The sequence below is a fragment of the Ranitomeya variabilis genome, chromosome 1 (genome assembly GCF_051348905.1).
Source record: "Ranitomeya variabilis isolate aRanVar5 chromosome 1, aRanVar5.hap1, whole genome shotgun sequence".
Taxonomy (NCBI): Eukaryota; Metazoa; Chordata; class Amphibia; order Anura; family Dendrobatidae; genus Ranitomeya; species Ranitomeya variabilis.
The window spans coordinates 404419307-404433368 of NC_135232.1; the positions used below are offsets into that span (position 1 = coordinate 404419307).

The 14062-nt window shown below is 43.3% G+C and overlaps 1 protein-coding gene across 2 annotated transcripts in view; it reads left to right on the forward strand.

Annotated features, from left to right (window-relative positions):
- Positions 1–14062, forward strand: part of LOC143762310 (uncharacterized) — a 167526-nt gene that overhangs the window by 97430 nt on the left and 56034 nt on the right. For both annotated transcript variants that reach the window (XM_077249181.1, XM_077249180.1), the window contains exon 6: positions 4446–4635. In XM_077249181.1, the coding sequence (XP_077105296.1) occupies positions 4446–4635 (190 nt within the window). The remainder of the gene's footprint in view (positions 1–4445; positions 4636–14062) is intronic.

The following is a 14062-nucleotide window of genomic DNA, read 5'->3' on the forward strand; positions in this document are numbered from 1 at the left end:
AGTCACGTGAGGTCTTGTTTTTTGCGGAACGAGTTGACGTTTTTATTGGTAACATGCTCGGGCACGGGAGATTTTTTGATCGCTTTTTATTCCGATTTTTGTGAGGCAGAATGACCAAAAACCAGCTATTCATGAATTTCTTTTGGGGGAGGCGTTTATACCGTTCCGCGTTTGGTAAAATTGATAAAGCAGTTTTATTCTTCAGGTCAGTACGATTACAGCGACACCTCATTTCTATCATTTTTTTATGTTTTGGCGCTTTTATACGATAAAAACTCTTTTACAGAAAAAATAATTATTTTGGCATCGCTTTATTCTGAGGACTATAACTTTTTTATTTTTTCGCTGATGATGCTTTATCGTGGCTCATTTTTTGCGGGACAAGTTGACGTTTGCAGCGGTACCATGGTTATTTATATTTGTCTTTGTGATCACGTTTTATTCTACTTTTTGTTTGGCGGTATGAAAATAAAGCGTTGTTTTTAGCCTCGTTTTTTTTTTTTTTTTTTTTTACGGTGTTCACTGAAGGGGTTAACTAGTGATATAGTTTTATAGGTGGGGTCGTTACAGACGCGGCGATACTAAATATGTGTACTTTTATTGTTTGATTTTTTTTATTTAGATAAAGGAATGTATTTATGGGAATAATATATATATATTTTTTTCTTTATTTAGGAATTTTTTTTCTTTTTTTTTTTTACACATGTGGGAATTTTTTTTTAAACTTTTTTACTTTGTCCCAGGGGGGGACATTACAGATCGGTGATCTGACAGTGTGCACAGCACTCTGTCAGATCACCGATCTCACTTACAGCCGTGCAGGCTGCAGCTTTCATCTGCAGCCTGCACGGCACCCGGAAGTAATCCCTGCAGGACCCGGATGCAGCCCCGCGGCCATTTTGGATCCGGGGCCTGCAGGGATAGGAGGTAGGAGACCCTCGCAGCAACGCGATCACATCGCATTGCTCCGGGGGTCTCAGGGAAGCCCGCAGGGAGCCCCCTCCCTGCGCAATGCCTCCCTGTACCGCCGGCACACCGCGATTATGTTTGATCGCGGTGTGCCGGGGGTTAATGTGCCGGGGGCGGTCCGTGACCGCTCCTGGCACATAGTGCCGGATGTCAGCTGCGATAGGCAGCTGACACCCGGCCGCGATCGGCCGCGCTCCCCCCGTGAGCGCGGCCGATCGTGCTGGACGTACTATTCCGTCCTTGGGAATTAGGACCCACCCCACATGGACGGAATAGTACGTCCAATGGCAGAAAGGGGTTAATAAGATACCGAAATGATTGACGGGCTCTCGCCTCAAATATTTTTTTGGCACGTTGAAATTATAGCACCCGTGGAGCAATGAGAGAATTGATATAATGTTCAATTTTGTTTATAACTGTCATCTTTGTATCATATGTTTGTATTAGTATTTTCTCTCCTCCCTGTTTTCTCTTTTGTAATTGTGCGGGCGTGTTAACACTAACACTGTTATATTTATGCTCTTCTTTTTATTCATATTTATTGTACGTATTTTGTTTTACACATTTTAACCTCCTCATTGTTCTAGTATATGACATGTATATAGGGGAGATATATAGTAATCACCTTTTATATAATATGTGCACTCTCTGCACTTCTTGCACTTTTTTCGAGGTCTTTTCCTCTCTAATTTTATTAACATATAGGTTTAGTAATTGTAATTAATGTTTCTGTGCGGGTAACAATCCGTCATCAGCTTTTAGGTGTATCTGGCATAATTACCGCTCTGATCCACTGTGCGCATGTTCCCTGTCATCCAAGGTCCGGGGCATTGTGGGCGGCGCCGGGTAATGACGCATGCGGTGCAGTGACGTCAGTGCGACGAAACTGTGGACCGCGGCGCCATTTTTGGATGCCGTCTGGGATGCAACTCCCGGCCGGATGAACGGAGGACATGCGCCGCAACAGGTGGGATTTATAGAATTAAATGGGGGACCTATAAATGGAATCATTGGACACTCAGCAGCACCACCCCCTGACGAAGCCGACGCGAAATGCGAGTTGGGGCAACGGTGTGGATCCTTCCTGACGCCAGCATATGGGTAAGAACCTGGGGTGGGATTGATTGTGGATTGAATGATTTAGTAGTTTGTGTACAGGGCTCAGTAATCCTCCCATACGGTTGTACTACATCCCGGGTTTCTTGCCTATTTACCTTGGCACTATGCACTTTATATTTGTATATGGCATCAGCTGTTTTCCACATCGGTTTTGGTCTGTGCTACCTGGCTTTCTCTGTCTGAACTAACTAATTTAGTATGTGTACTATATTATATGTTTTATTGGTGTCAGTTGAATAATTAATAAATCTGCATTTGTTTACTGATGGACTTGTACTCCATTTTTTCTCTTCATATGGATTTTGTTCCTGATTACAGCATGAAAGTTCTTGCTTTAAACTGACTTGCAAATTGATTGTTTGCACTACCTCAGAAGAGACTTGATTTCCTCTTAAAGGGAATGTTTAGTTGTTGCACTTCGCCTAAAAGTGATAATGTTGCCTTAAGTAGTTAGATAGTAATAATGTTCTTACATAGTGATAGTATGTAGCTAGAAGTAGAAATGTTTAATAATGTTCTTTGAATAAAATCGAAGTTAAAGTAATTATTAGAATTGATGAGAGAAAGCTAAAGAAAGATGCAGTAGGCCCGTAGGGGTAGACAGATAGTCCTGCATACGTGAAAGTGAAAGAGAAATGAAGAGAATGTTGATTTGCACTTTTGAGTTTTATAGTATACCTTTAGTGGGTACACGCCCTTAAAGGAGAGATACTGTTTTGTATTTGCACTTAGTAGGTAGCATACCCGTATGGGTAATAACGGTTATTCATAGTTAGTTAATTAATAAGTGTTATTTAAAATCATAAGAACAATGTAAATATGTTCTTGTTTGCAACGTTCAAGTGTCCTCACCTCCCATAAAGGGAAGCACTGTTATATTTAATTGTTTACAGCATTTAAAAAATTTAGTATGTCTTTTGCTAACATGTATTGTTGTTCTTCTTTTCCCAGTCCGGGAGTACTGGATTTAACGGGGGGGAATGCAGCACCCCAGAGTCCTGGTCGTTGCAGTAATGTCGCTCTTCCACCAGGGGGAGTGATGTTACGTCTGATTGTACTAAAGGAGTTCACCTTGCCAGGTATCACAGTCACACACTACACTTTACACTCCAGTCCACCAGGGGGAGCAAAGCTTCTATCTACTAGGGCACTCCTCACACGCGGGTAAAAATGGTGGGTTGGATAGGAAGTGAGGAAGAAGGAGACTGGGCTTCGACCAGATAACATCTAGTCTGAAGCAGCCTGGGTTTGACCCAGAGAGGATCCCTGTCAGAGGTGGGATCCTAGCAGAGGCCTAGCAAGAGATAGAACGTTACGGAGCTGCGCCTGCACATCATTGCGGCAGCATCCTAAGAAAGGACACGAAGCGAAGTATATTGTGGAGAGTGAGAACTGAAGTCACAGCACTAGGAGATAACACTGGGAGGAGTTCTGCCCTGAGGTCGGCAGCCTCCTTCCGAGGCGCGTAGCCGGTGGCCAGAACACGAGGGAGTACTGACTCTACGCATTACTCTAAACAACAGCAGGACAGTTAATTCCAAGTTGGCTGCCCAACCTAAATACCTAAGAAGACACGGAGGCAATTGTGGGAGAGGGGCGTCTCTAGGGTCCCTATAAATTAACTCCAGGCCTACCCCGTCATACGGGTTGTCCTATCCATATCATCTGGGGGACAGAGAGAGAGAACATCAGAAACATCTACAAAGGTTGTGAGGACTTTCACGTGGTGCTCAGCAAGGAGGTACTACAACACACAGGCGCTAGTAGGAAGGCTACTGATTTCCTCCTGGCTAAGGGAATTCTGGATGTGCCTTCGGACCGGCCGGATTCAGCCAGCCCTGTGAACAGTGCTCTAGACTGTGGACGCTGAAGTCTTCAGTAACGGGTAAAGAGACTGCAACCTTTGTGTCCTCGTTATTCATTGCGCCTTACAACGTCCACCATCACCACCTACACATCTGGGAAGCCCTGGGGACCTACTTCACCTGTGGGAAGGTATACCATCTAGCTGCCATTCCATCACCCCAGCGGACCCCTAGCAGTGTCGGTCACCCTGACCGAATACCACAGGTGGCGTCACGAACACTTGACAAACTCCCACCTTTAATTGGACGCCCCTCGGAAGGGGCCGCGGACCGGGTCAGGCCACCGTGACATCCCCAGAACTGAGAGAGATAGACCCGGTACCGGGTACCCCATTGCCCTTAGTCGTGGGGGCGCTCCATATATATACAGTATATATATACATATATATATATATATATATATATATATATATATATACACTGTATATATGTATAGTACACAGCTGTCACGGTCACATAATGTATAACAAAATGCATACTTTTTTCTTGCAGACCCAGGCATATAAACGTTTAGAAGATTGTCTTTTCATTCTAGTATCCATGGGAGATCAGAAATACAAATTTCAATGTAAAGCCAAGCCGGAACTATATCTCTGCGTTCAAGGTGAAAATGGTGGAAATGAAGTGCAACTACGTGAACCAGATCAACAACATGAGACCATCTTTCAAATTTATTTAGCAGGTTTGGTTTAAATTGCATCATAATAGAAATTGTTTGCTAGTTTATTTTTTCATAAACGTTATATGAATTAAAGGGATAGTCAACTACTAAACTATGTAACAAAGCTGTCACACACGCATCATGGAGAGGTCTTGGACTCCTTAGCCTGCACTATACAAAGATAGTCCTTGCTAACCATATTCTTAAATTATTGTATTTTTTTAACCCCTTCATGACATGCACTGAATATGTCTCGCCCTGCAATTTCCAGTCACCACGCCGAATTGCGTGGTGACTGTGTAATGACTGTGTAATGTAATGATGGCTGCTGTCTATGCACGTCGCCATGAGGGGTTGTACCACATCCCCTCACCAGCATCAACGATCACTGTGATTGACTGGTCAGAATTGACAGGCCAATCATTGCGTGTTAGCATCAATCATAGCAGTGAAAATGGATTGGGAGATCACGGCATCACCTCTATTTATTAACCTTTTTGGTGTCAATTAGCTGATCAGTACAATATTCAATGACCAATCGGCGCCAAAAGGGTAAATGTAAAATGACAATCACCGCTCTGCACGCCATATGTCCCTCAGATAGGACTTGCAGAGCAGTTGTACGGCCCCTCTGTTTACCTATGAGAGAGATAATTGGTGGCCCCCGTTCACCTCCCATTTGCAATCTGCGCTGAGCATCCGTGCTCAATCTTTGGTGCACTTTTTTTTTACAAAACTAATGTGTGCACTTCCCTTGGTCGCAGTGCTCTGATCAGTATTGCTAATCAAAGTCTGTGCAAAGGGTCTTTTTCTTCTTTTTTCTAGAAGTAGAATAGTATTCATCAGAGTTAGTGACATTCGTTTTTTCTTACAGTAAAAAAAAAATGTAATAATTAGTACAGAGTAGCTTTATAGGTAAAGGATTTGGGCAACAGATGTTGCAGTGTTAGTGAATGAGGCAGGCGTCACACTCAGCGTAGGGAAATACGGTCCGTATTTTACAGGCGTAATATGCAGAAATGATCCCAAAACAGTGTTCCGTATGTCATCCGTAGGCAGGGTGTGTCTGCGTATTTTACGTATGTTAACCTCCGTATATAATCCGTATGGCATCCGTACTGCGTTTTTTTCACGCAACCTTACAAAATGGACATTTAACGGTTTTGAGGCCTGAAAATAATTTAAATCATCAGCATAAACCCTATTTAAGGCGTCTACAACAGGTGGAACCCTCCCATATGGCCATTTTGTTGTTGTGCTTGTGTAGGTGTTTTGGTGGTACTTGGGCAACATGTGTGACCTCCTGCAATTCACACCATCTCAGCGGGTGTTATTTAATTGGGTCTTGTCACGCTGCTTTGGCCAGCCATACCCCGTGATAGTTGATCCACGAAGGAGGAGAAGAAGAATGTGGCTGCATCCACTTTTGCGGCAACACCTCACTAAAGGGCATTTTCGCCGGCTCTATTCATCTCTGCGGACACATCCGGACAAATTCTTCCAGTACTGTCGCATGACAATACCCACCTTTGATATCTTGTTGGAGACAGTACGTCCAGGAATCACGTATCAGGATACCAGGATGCGGAAATGCAAACCGCAGAGGAGCGTCTTCTCCTTACCTTACGGTATGTATTCACCATCCTCACATACTGTATGTTGATGATGTTTTTTGTACTCTTTTGATTTTCATAGCATCTTATTTAAATTATATTAATACATTTTGTATACATCATATACAAATATGTATTAAATGTTAAATGTTAGTATCCAGTGTACATTTAGGAAGGTACACTGGTCTCCTGCTTTTTTGATCCTCATATTAGTTTGGTTTACTAGGGTTTTTGTAAAGTATTTATAACAAAAACCGACCTTGAGGATGCAATCATAAATATGACAATCCCATCTACAGAAGGTGCCCATTGCACTTCAGTGGGGAAAAAGAGGGGCAATACTCCCTCATACATATAATCCTAAAAAAACAACCGAGAGTATAATGCCCCATAGATATTCATAACATCAGCCGTTTCATTATAAAACGTATAAATTTTATTCATATAGTTTAAAGACAAAAAGTAGAAATTCAACTAATATAAGTGATGAGGATAAGGTTAATGACTGAAAGACACACCTATATGGAGAAACATACATAATACATATAAAGGTGCCAGCAACGCATTATGTGGAGCAAGTGCTCCATTAGGTGGGACACCAGTAATGCTAAAGCTAGTAGGGTAGGGAAAGATACAGTAATCCTAAGCTAAATAGCCCATCCGCATAGCTCTACCAAGTCCCTTCTACACCCACCCATATTGCACTAACCCGTAAAGTGCAATAATAAACCAAATAAGCTGCTACCAGTTGTGCTTACCCATGTAAGTGGTCTCCTGCTAGAGGTGTCAGACAGATAGCCCCGACGCGCGTTTCGCGTTCTAAGCTTCCTCGGGGGGCTGTCAGGAGACCACTTACATGGGTAAGCACAACTGCTTTTTATTTTGCTTTCAGATTCCTGTCAACTCCATTATCTTATGCGGGACTACATCTTGAATTTCTCATAGGGCGGTCCACTATTTCAGGCATTGTGCGTAATACATGTGTTCAAATATGGGACAAACTACATGAACTTGTGATGCCGGAGCCCAAAATGGAGGATTGGCTGAAAATAGCCCGTGGATTTTCTGACTGTTGTCAATTTCCACACTGTATTGGAGCACTGGATGGGAAACATATCAGGGTGCGTAAGCCTCCAAGCTCGGCACCCAATTCTATAATTATAAGCAGTTTTTCTCTGTAGTTCTGTTAGCTGTAGTTGACAGTAACTACAAGTTTATAATTGTAGATATTGGGGCCTATGGGCGAACTAGAGACTCTAGAGTCTTCAATGTGTCCATTATGGGTCGGCGGCTACGTGAAAACCTGTTGGACCTCCCACCACCACAACTCCCAGGCTCCAATACTGAAGCAGTCCCATATGTACTTGTGGCAGATGAGGCCTTCCAATTGACCAGGCATGGCATGAGTCCTTATCCCCGGTGCAACCTTGAACACCGGCGGCGTGTCTTTAATGTCAGACTTTCACGGGCACGGTGACTGGTGGAGTGCGCCTTTGGCATTATGGCATCCAAATGGCGTGTTCTCCAGTCTAGCATTCAGCTGAGTAAGACAAATGTAAATGAAGTCATAAAAGCTTGTGTTGTTCTACACAACTTCACAAGAATTCATGAGTGATCCTAAGCTGACAGTGTTGAAGGCATGTTGGCTAATGAGGGTAGGCCTACAACACAAGTCCTTCTGCCACGGCGTCCCCTTTCTGGCATAAAAGTTATGGATATTTTTACAAATTATTTTGTTTCTCCTCAGGGAGCTACTCCCTGGCAAGATAATGCTGTTTCTTTGTTGTAATTTTTTCATATATATCTATATACAAATGACAACATACTGACCCTGGAGTTCTTAAACTCCTTTAAGCCAAGAAGCATTATTTAAATTTAATAACAAAATTCCTTTATTGCCATATAGAACATACACATTAAAAACAATGCCTCACAATCAAAAATAGACTCAAGACAGAGATCAGCGAAATGTAAATAAAGTGTACCCAGGTAATCCTCAACCCCATTCAAGTATATACACCAATGTCATTCCATGGGAAATCAGTGCGGTGAAAAGGGGATTCAAATCTGGTGTAAATAATACACTATGCAGCCCTATTATCCTCCTGATGAACGCTTAGAGGAGTAAATTACTCCATCAAACAATAGGACAAATGCCCAATGGAAGATTAACATATGCAATCCTTTGTGGACCCTAATAGCTCCCTAACATGTAGATCGTATAACAGATAAGCCCATAGTGAGCTAAAAATGGGCAAGCTACAAGCCAGACACGCACAGCGAACTAACCAGACCAAAAGGTTCCCAGCTGCTCCACACCTGCACCTCCCATGTAGCGAACTGAAAGTGGTTGAAGAGAATGGAAAACGTGGGTGTAATCCCAGTTCCAAAACATATTACCTGAGCGCAGTCACTGAAAGCACAGAATCCCAGCCTCGTGGCACGCTGAAGCTCCGTCACCCCGACGTGCGTTTCGCACCTGCTTCTTCCTGGGGGCGTGTCATAGGTAAGGCGTCACTATCTTTTAAAAGCCGAAGCAACCAATCCAGTGGCCGCGGCAGGGCATTCCCTGAATGAGTCATACTTCCCAGAACACCTACAAACGGTGACGTATCCCAAAGCAGCCTCACAACAATAAATCTATTGCCGAGGCCAAGGAAAACCGCGATCACACATATCCAAGTGCACACCGCACATCGCATCCCCCAAGCAAACAACGGCATCAAAGCAACCATACACATCCAAAACGATTATGATCTAAAACAGCAGCGTTACCATAACTGTAAACACCCATATAAAGAACCCTTGTTTGCGCCAGGGAAAAGGGCCATGTAACAGGACAGTGAGGCATGATCGGAGCTACCCCTGCAGGATGGAGCACCAGTCAATGCCATCAACCCCCACATGATCCCACATAATCCACAGGGCGCAATATCCACTATCAAAGGAAAAAATCAAAATGAAACCCATGCGGATACACAAAACCACACTACGTAATTCTCAACCTGATGTTCTATTGCACCCTGTCCCTATAGCACCAATACACCAGTACATGATGCACTAATACTGGTGCTACCCTAATAAAACTTTGTAATGTCTCCCTGTGCCACAAGTGTGTATAAATTCAATGTAACCACCACAAAAAATGGATACCAATAAATCAATATTAATTGCTGGGTACAATACAAGGGGTCCCTAAGCTTGACAATTCATCCATATACCACAGGTATATATAAATACAATATGGCTACCACCTATAAACACAGAACATAGCTTAAAATAAATCTATACTAATTACTAATTACAATACATAGGAGTCCATAAATCAAGTACAAATCAAACGTATAATATCCAGCAAGACAAATCGCCATTTCATTCCTGCCCGGAAAAGATCTTCGGCCTTTCAGCCATATGTCAATGTCCACTGGTTAGGTTCCTGGTAGATAATAATACGCTCCTTCATGCACACAGCAATCTTGGCAGATGTGGAAACCTTGAACGCCGAATAATTCAAATATGAAACAATGGGACAGGTCATATATTTCTTCATGAAACCAACGGCCTTGGCAGATATAAAATCCTTAGAGACAGGATAGTTTATGCCAATGTCTTCAGGGTCACATCAGTATCAATGATCCATGATAAGAAGAATGTTGGCCACGCATCAATGGAACCCCACCGTATAATTTCTGGAAAGAATAAACTCAATTAAAAACAGCACAAAACCTAACCAAAGACAACCACAAAAGTTAAGAACATTTAAAAGAGACCGACTAATGCTCATATGTGCACAAAAAGACCAAAACATTAATGGCTTACAAAAAGGAGCCGAAGCCCAAATTTTCGTTAAGGCCCTGCGGAGTCCGTGTGCCCAGGCGGTAAATCCACCTGCTTTCGACCTGCGCTAGGGCCTTACCCAAATCTCCACCTCTAGGGCCTACAGTCACGAGATCTATGCCCTTAACAGCCATAAAGCGGGGATCACAATTGTGGAACTTTTTGTAGTGCCTCGGGAGTGTTTTTAAACTAGCAAGATCATCTATTGTTTTAGCTTTCTCTATGTCAAGCACATGCTCCCGGATACGCACCTTCAGTTCCCTGCTGGTAAGTCCAATATATACTTTCCCACAAGGACATGTGGAATGGTAAATCACCCCCTTTGTTGAACATGATATAAAGTTCCTAATCTGAAATACCTTAGACCCGTCAAAATTGGTAAATTTTTTTGTTTTGACACAATTCGCACAGGCCTTACACCGGCCGCACGGGAAAAAACCAACCAGGTTACTAGGCCCCACTTTTTTCTTTTCAGGCTCATAATGACTATGCACTAGGATATCCCGGATATTCCTTGATCTCTTGGCCACAATACCTGGTTTTGAAGGTATAATTGAATTCAATATCGGGTCTGTATGAAGAACCGCCCAGTGCTTTTCAATGATCTGCCTGAATTCATGCCATTTATTATGGTATCCCGTAATGAATCGTATTTGGTCTTTACCATCCTTTAGTGTACTGTTGTTATTGCCATATAATAAAGTATTTCTGGAAGTGTTTTTAGCTCTCAAAAGCCCTCTCCTGATTGTTTTCTGGCCATATCCACGTTGCAGAAACCTATCTGCCAGATCAATTGACTGAGTGGTGAAGTCAGTCTCATTGGAACAAATGCGGCGAACCCGCAGAAATTGGCCAATCGGGATCCCCCTAATTGTAGAAGGCAAATGTGCTGACCGAGCATGGAGCAACGAGTTGGTAGCTGTGCCTTTTCGAAACACATTAGTCACAATGTCGCCTTCCGGGCGGGCACGTATCTGCAAATCCAAAAAATCAACCGACCTCCCATACTTGAAGGTGAGTTTAATATTCCGGTTGTTCTGATTTAAATTGGTCATCATGGTATTAAGCTCTGCTGTGCTCCCCTCCCACACAAACCAAATATCATCAATATATCTCATCCACTCCTGGATGAGATAACCCTGGGGGATGGGGTTGCTCATAAAAATCTCCCTCTTCCAAGCCCCCAGAAAAAGGTTGGCATAGGAGGGGGCACAGCAAGCCCCCATAGCGGTACCTTGTAACTGCAGATACGTGCCACGCCCGAAAACGAAAACATTATGTGAGAGTACAAACTCCAGCAACCTAAGTAACAATTGTACCAGTTTTTTATCCAGATTGCTGCACTCCAAATACCAGGCCACAGCACTTATCCCATCAGCGTGTTTTATTGAGGTATAAAGTGCCTCTACGTCAGCCGTCACCATGATGCTATTTGGGCTGAGTTGAAGATTATCCAATCTACGTAGGGCCGCTGTGGTGTCCTTAATATATGAAGGTAGCTGTATCACCAGAGGCTTCAAATAATAGTCAAGAACCTGTGTAACGATCTCACAAAGGCCCCCGTTGCCAGACACAATGGGTCTGCCCGGAGGGTCAACGGGGTCCTTGTGTATCTTAGGTAAAAGATATAGGGTGGGCATCCTAGGATGCATGTTCTTAATCAGTTCCCATAGTCTTTTGGGGACTAGACCTTCCTCAAATGCCTTTTCCAAGATATCGCTCAGTTGGTCCTGGAAAGACCTAAGTGGGTTCCCAACCATTTTCTTATAGCACTCCCTGTTATTGAGCAATTTAAATGCTTGTTTCTCATATAAAATGTGAGGCCAGATTACCAAATTTCCGCCTTTGTCGGCCGGTTTGAAAACAACATCCCCCCAACCCTTGAGGATGTCCAAAGCCTTCTTCTCCGACTGCCTAATGTTAGATGGGCCAAAACCCTTTTGGGCAAGTTTCTCAATATCCCCAGCCACCAGCTTTGTAAACACTTCCACTGCTGGACAGAGATTCAAGGCAGGGAATTTCTTTGGCTTCCCAACCAAATGGTCTGGAAATCCACTCACCTCAATAGGGTTGCTCTCCAACTCCAAAGCCTCTAGGTTAGCCAATGCCTCCCTCTCCTCCTCAGTGTCAAAAGTAGTATCACCCTGCCCCTTGTGATGTAGCCTCTTTAAAATCAGCTTCCTTGAGAGCAGATGTAAATCTTTTACACATGTGAAGGGGTCTAGAGAAAAAGAGGGACAAAAGGTAAGACCCTTTTCAAGAATAGATGTCTGTTCCTCAGATAATACATGTGATGACAGGTTGATTACCTTCATCTTGTCATCCCTTTGGTAAGGTCTTTTCTTGAAAAAATCGTGTGATCTTGAATTGCCACCATACCTGGTGCGTTTGTTCCATGGCACAATATCAGCCCCCTGATTTGAAGTACCAGTATCGGACATAGATGATGTAGAGCTAATGGAGGTAGTTCTCAATTCTCTCCTCTCCCTACTTGGGCGGGGCTCCTGCCACCTATAAACCCTGTTGTTCTCATAATCAGAAATATCCCTAGAGTATTTCTTCATTTTCCCCGAGCAGATATCTTTTTCCCATTTCTCCATGTCACTAGTGATTTCCCCAAGAAAGGTTTCAAGTTGCTCCCTCTTGAGATCACTTTTAAGGAGAATGTCCAACCTATTGATTTCGTCTTCAATCTTTTTGATAGATAAGGTGTTGCTCTCTATAATAATTTGTAAAAATTCCAGGGAACAGGCTGAGGCAGCTGCCATCCACCGATCCACCAATTGTTGCTCACCCAAATCGAAAGTCGGGTACAACTGCACCTTTAGCCCCCGAGGGATGATTTTCTGACAGACATAGTTCTCCAAGGTAGTCTTGGTCCACCATACTTTAGTCTTTTTGTGCACATAGCTTCTATATTGTTTCATCAAATCCTTATAATTATTGGAAACATCGGTCACTGATTGTGAGGCACTTGTATGGAAAATAGTAGAAGCCTTCTGACGCCAGGTCAATTCTCTGGCCGTAAAGTCCATACTGGACCACAATGTGCACTGCCAAAAGACAGATAAACATATAATGAGCACAACGCACCAGCCCATTTCCTTTATCCACTGGATGGGCAACACTTCAATATTAATGACAACATACTGACCCTGGAGTTCTTAAACTCCTTTAAGCCAAGAAGCATTATTTAAATTTAATAACATAATTATTTATTGACATATAGAACATACACATTAAAAACAATGCCTCACAATCAAAAATAGACTCAAGACAGAGATCAGCGAAATGTAAATAAAGTGTACCCAGGTAATCCTCAACCCCATTCAAGTATATACACCAATGACATTCCATGGGAAATCAGTGCGGTGAAAAGGGGATTCAAATCTGGTGTAAATAATACACTATGCAGCCCTATTATCCTCCTGATGAACGCTTAGAGGAGTAAATTACTCCATCAAACAATAGGACAAATGCCCAATGGAAGATTAACATATGCAATCCTTTGTGGACCCTAATAGCTCCCTAACATGCAGATCGTATAACAGATAAGCCCATAGTGAGCTAAAAATGGGCAAGCTACAAGCCAGACACGCACAGCGAACTAACCAGACCAAAAGGTTCCCAGCTGCTCCACACCTGCACCTCCCATGTAGCGAACTGAAAGTGGTTGAAGAGAATGGAAAACGTGGGTGTAATCCCGGTTCCAAAACATATTACCTGAGCGCAGTCACTGAAAGCACAGAATCCCAGCCTCGTGGCACGCTGAAGCTCCGTCACCCCGACGCGCGTTTCGCACCTGCTTCTTCCTGGGGGCGTGTCATAGGTAAGGCGTCACTATCTTTTAAAAGCCGAAGCAACCAATCCAGTGGCCGCGGCAGGGCATTCCCTGAATGAGTCATACTTCCCAGAACACCTACAAACGATGACGTATCCCAAAGCAGCCTCACAACAATAAATCTATTGCCGAGGCCAAGGAAAACCGCGATCACACA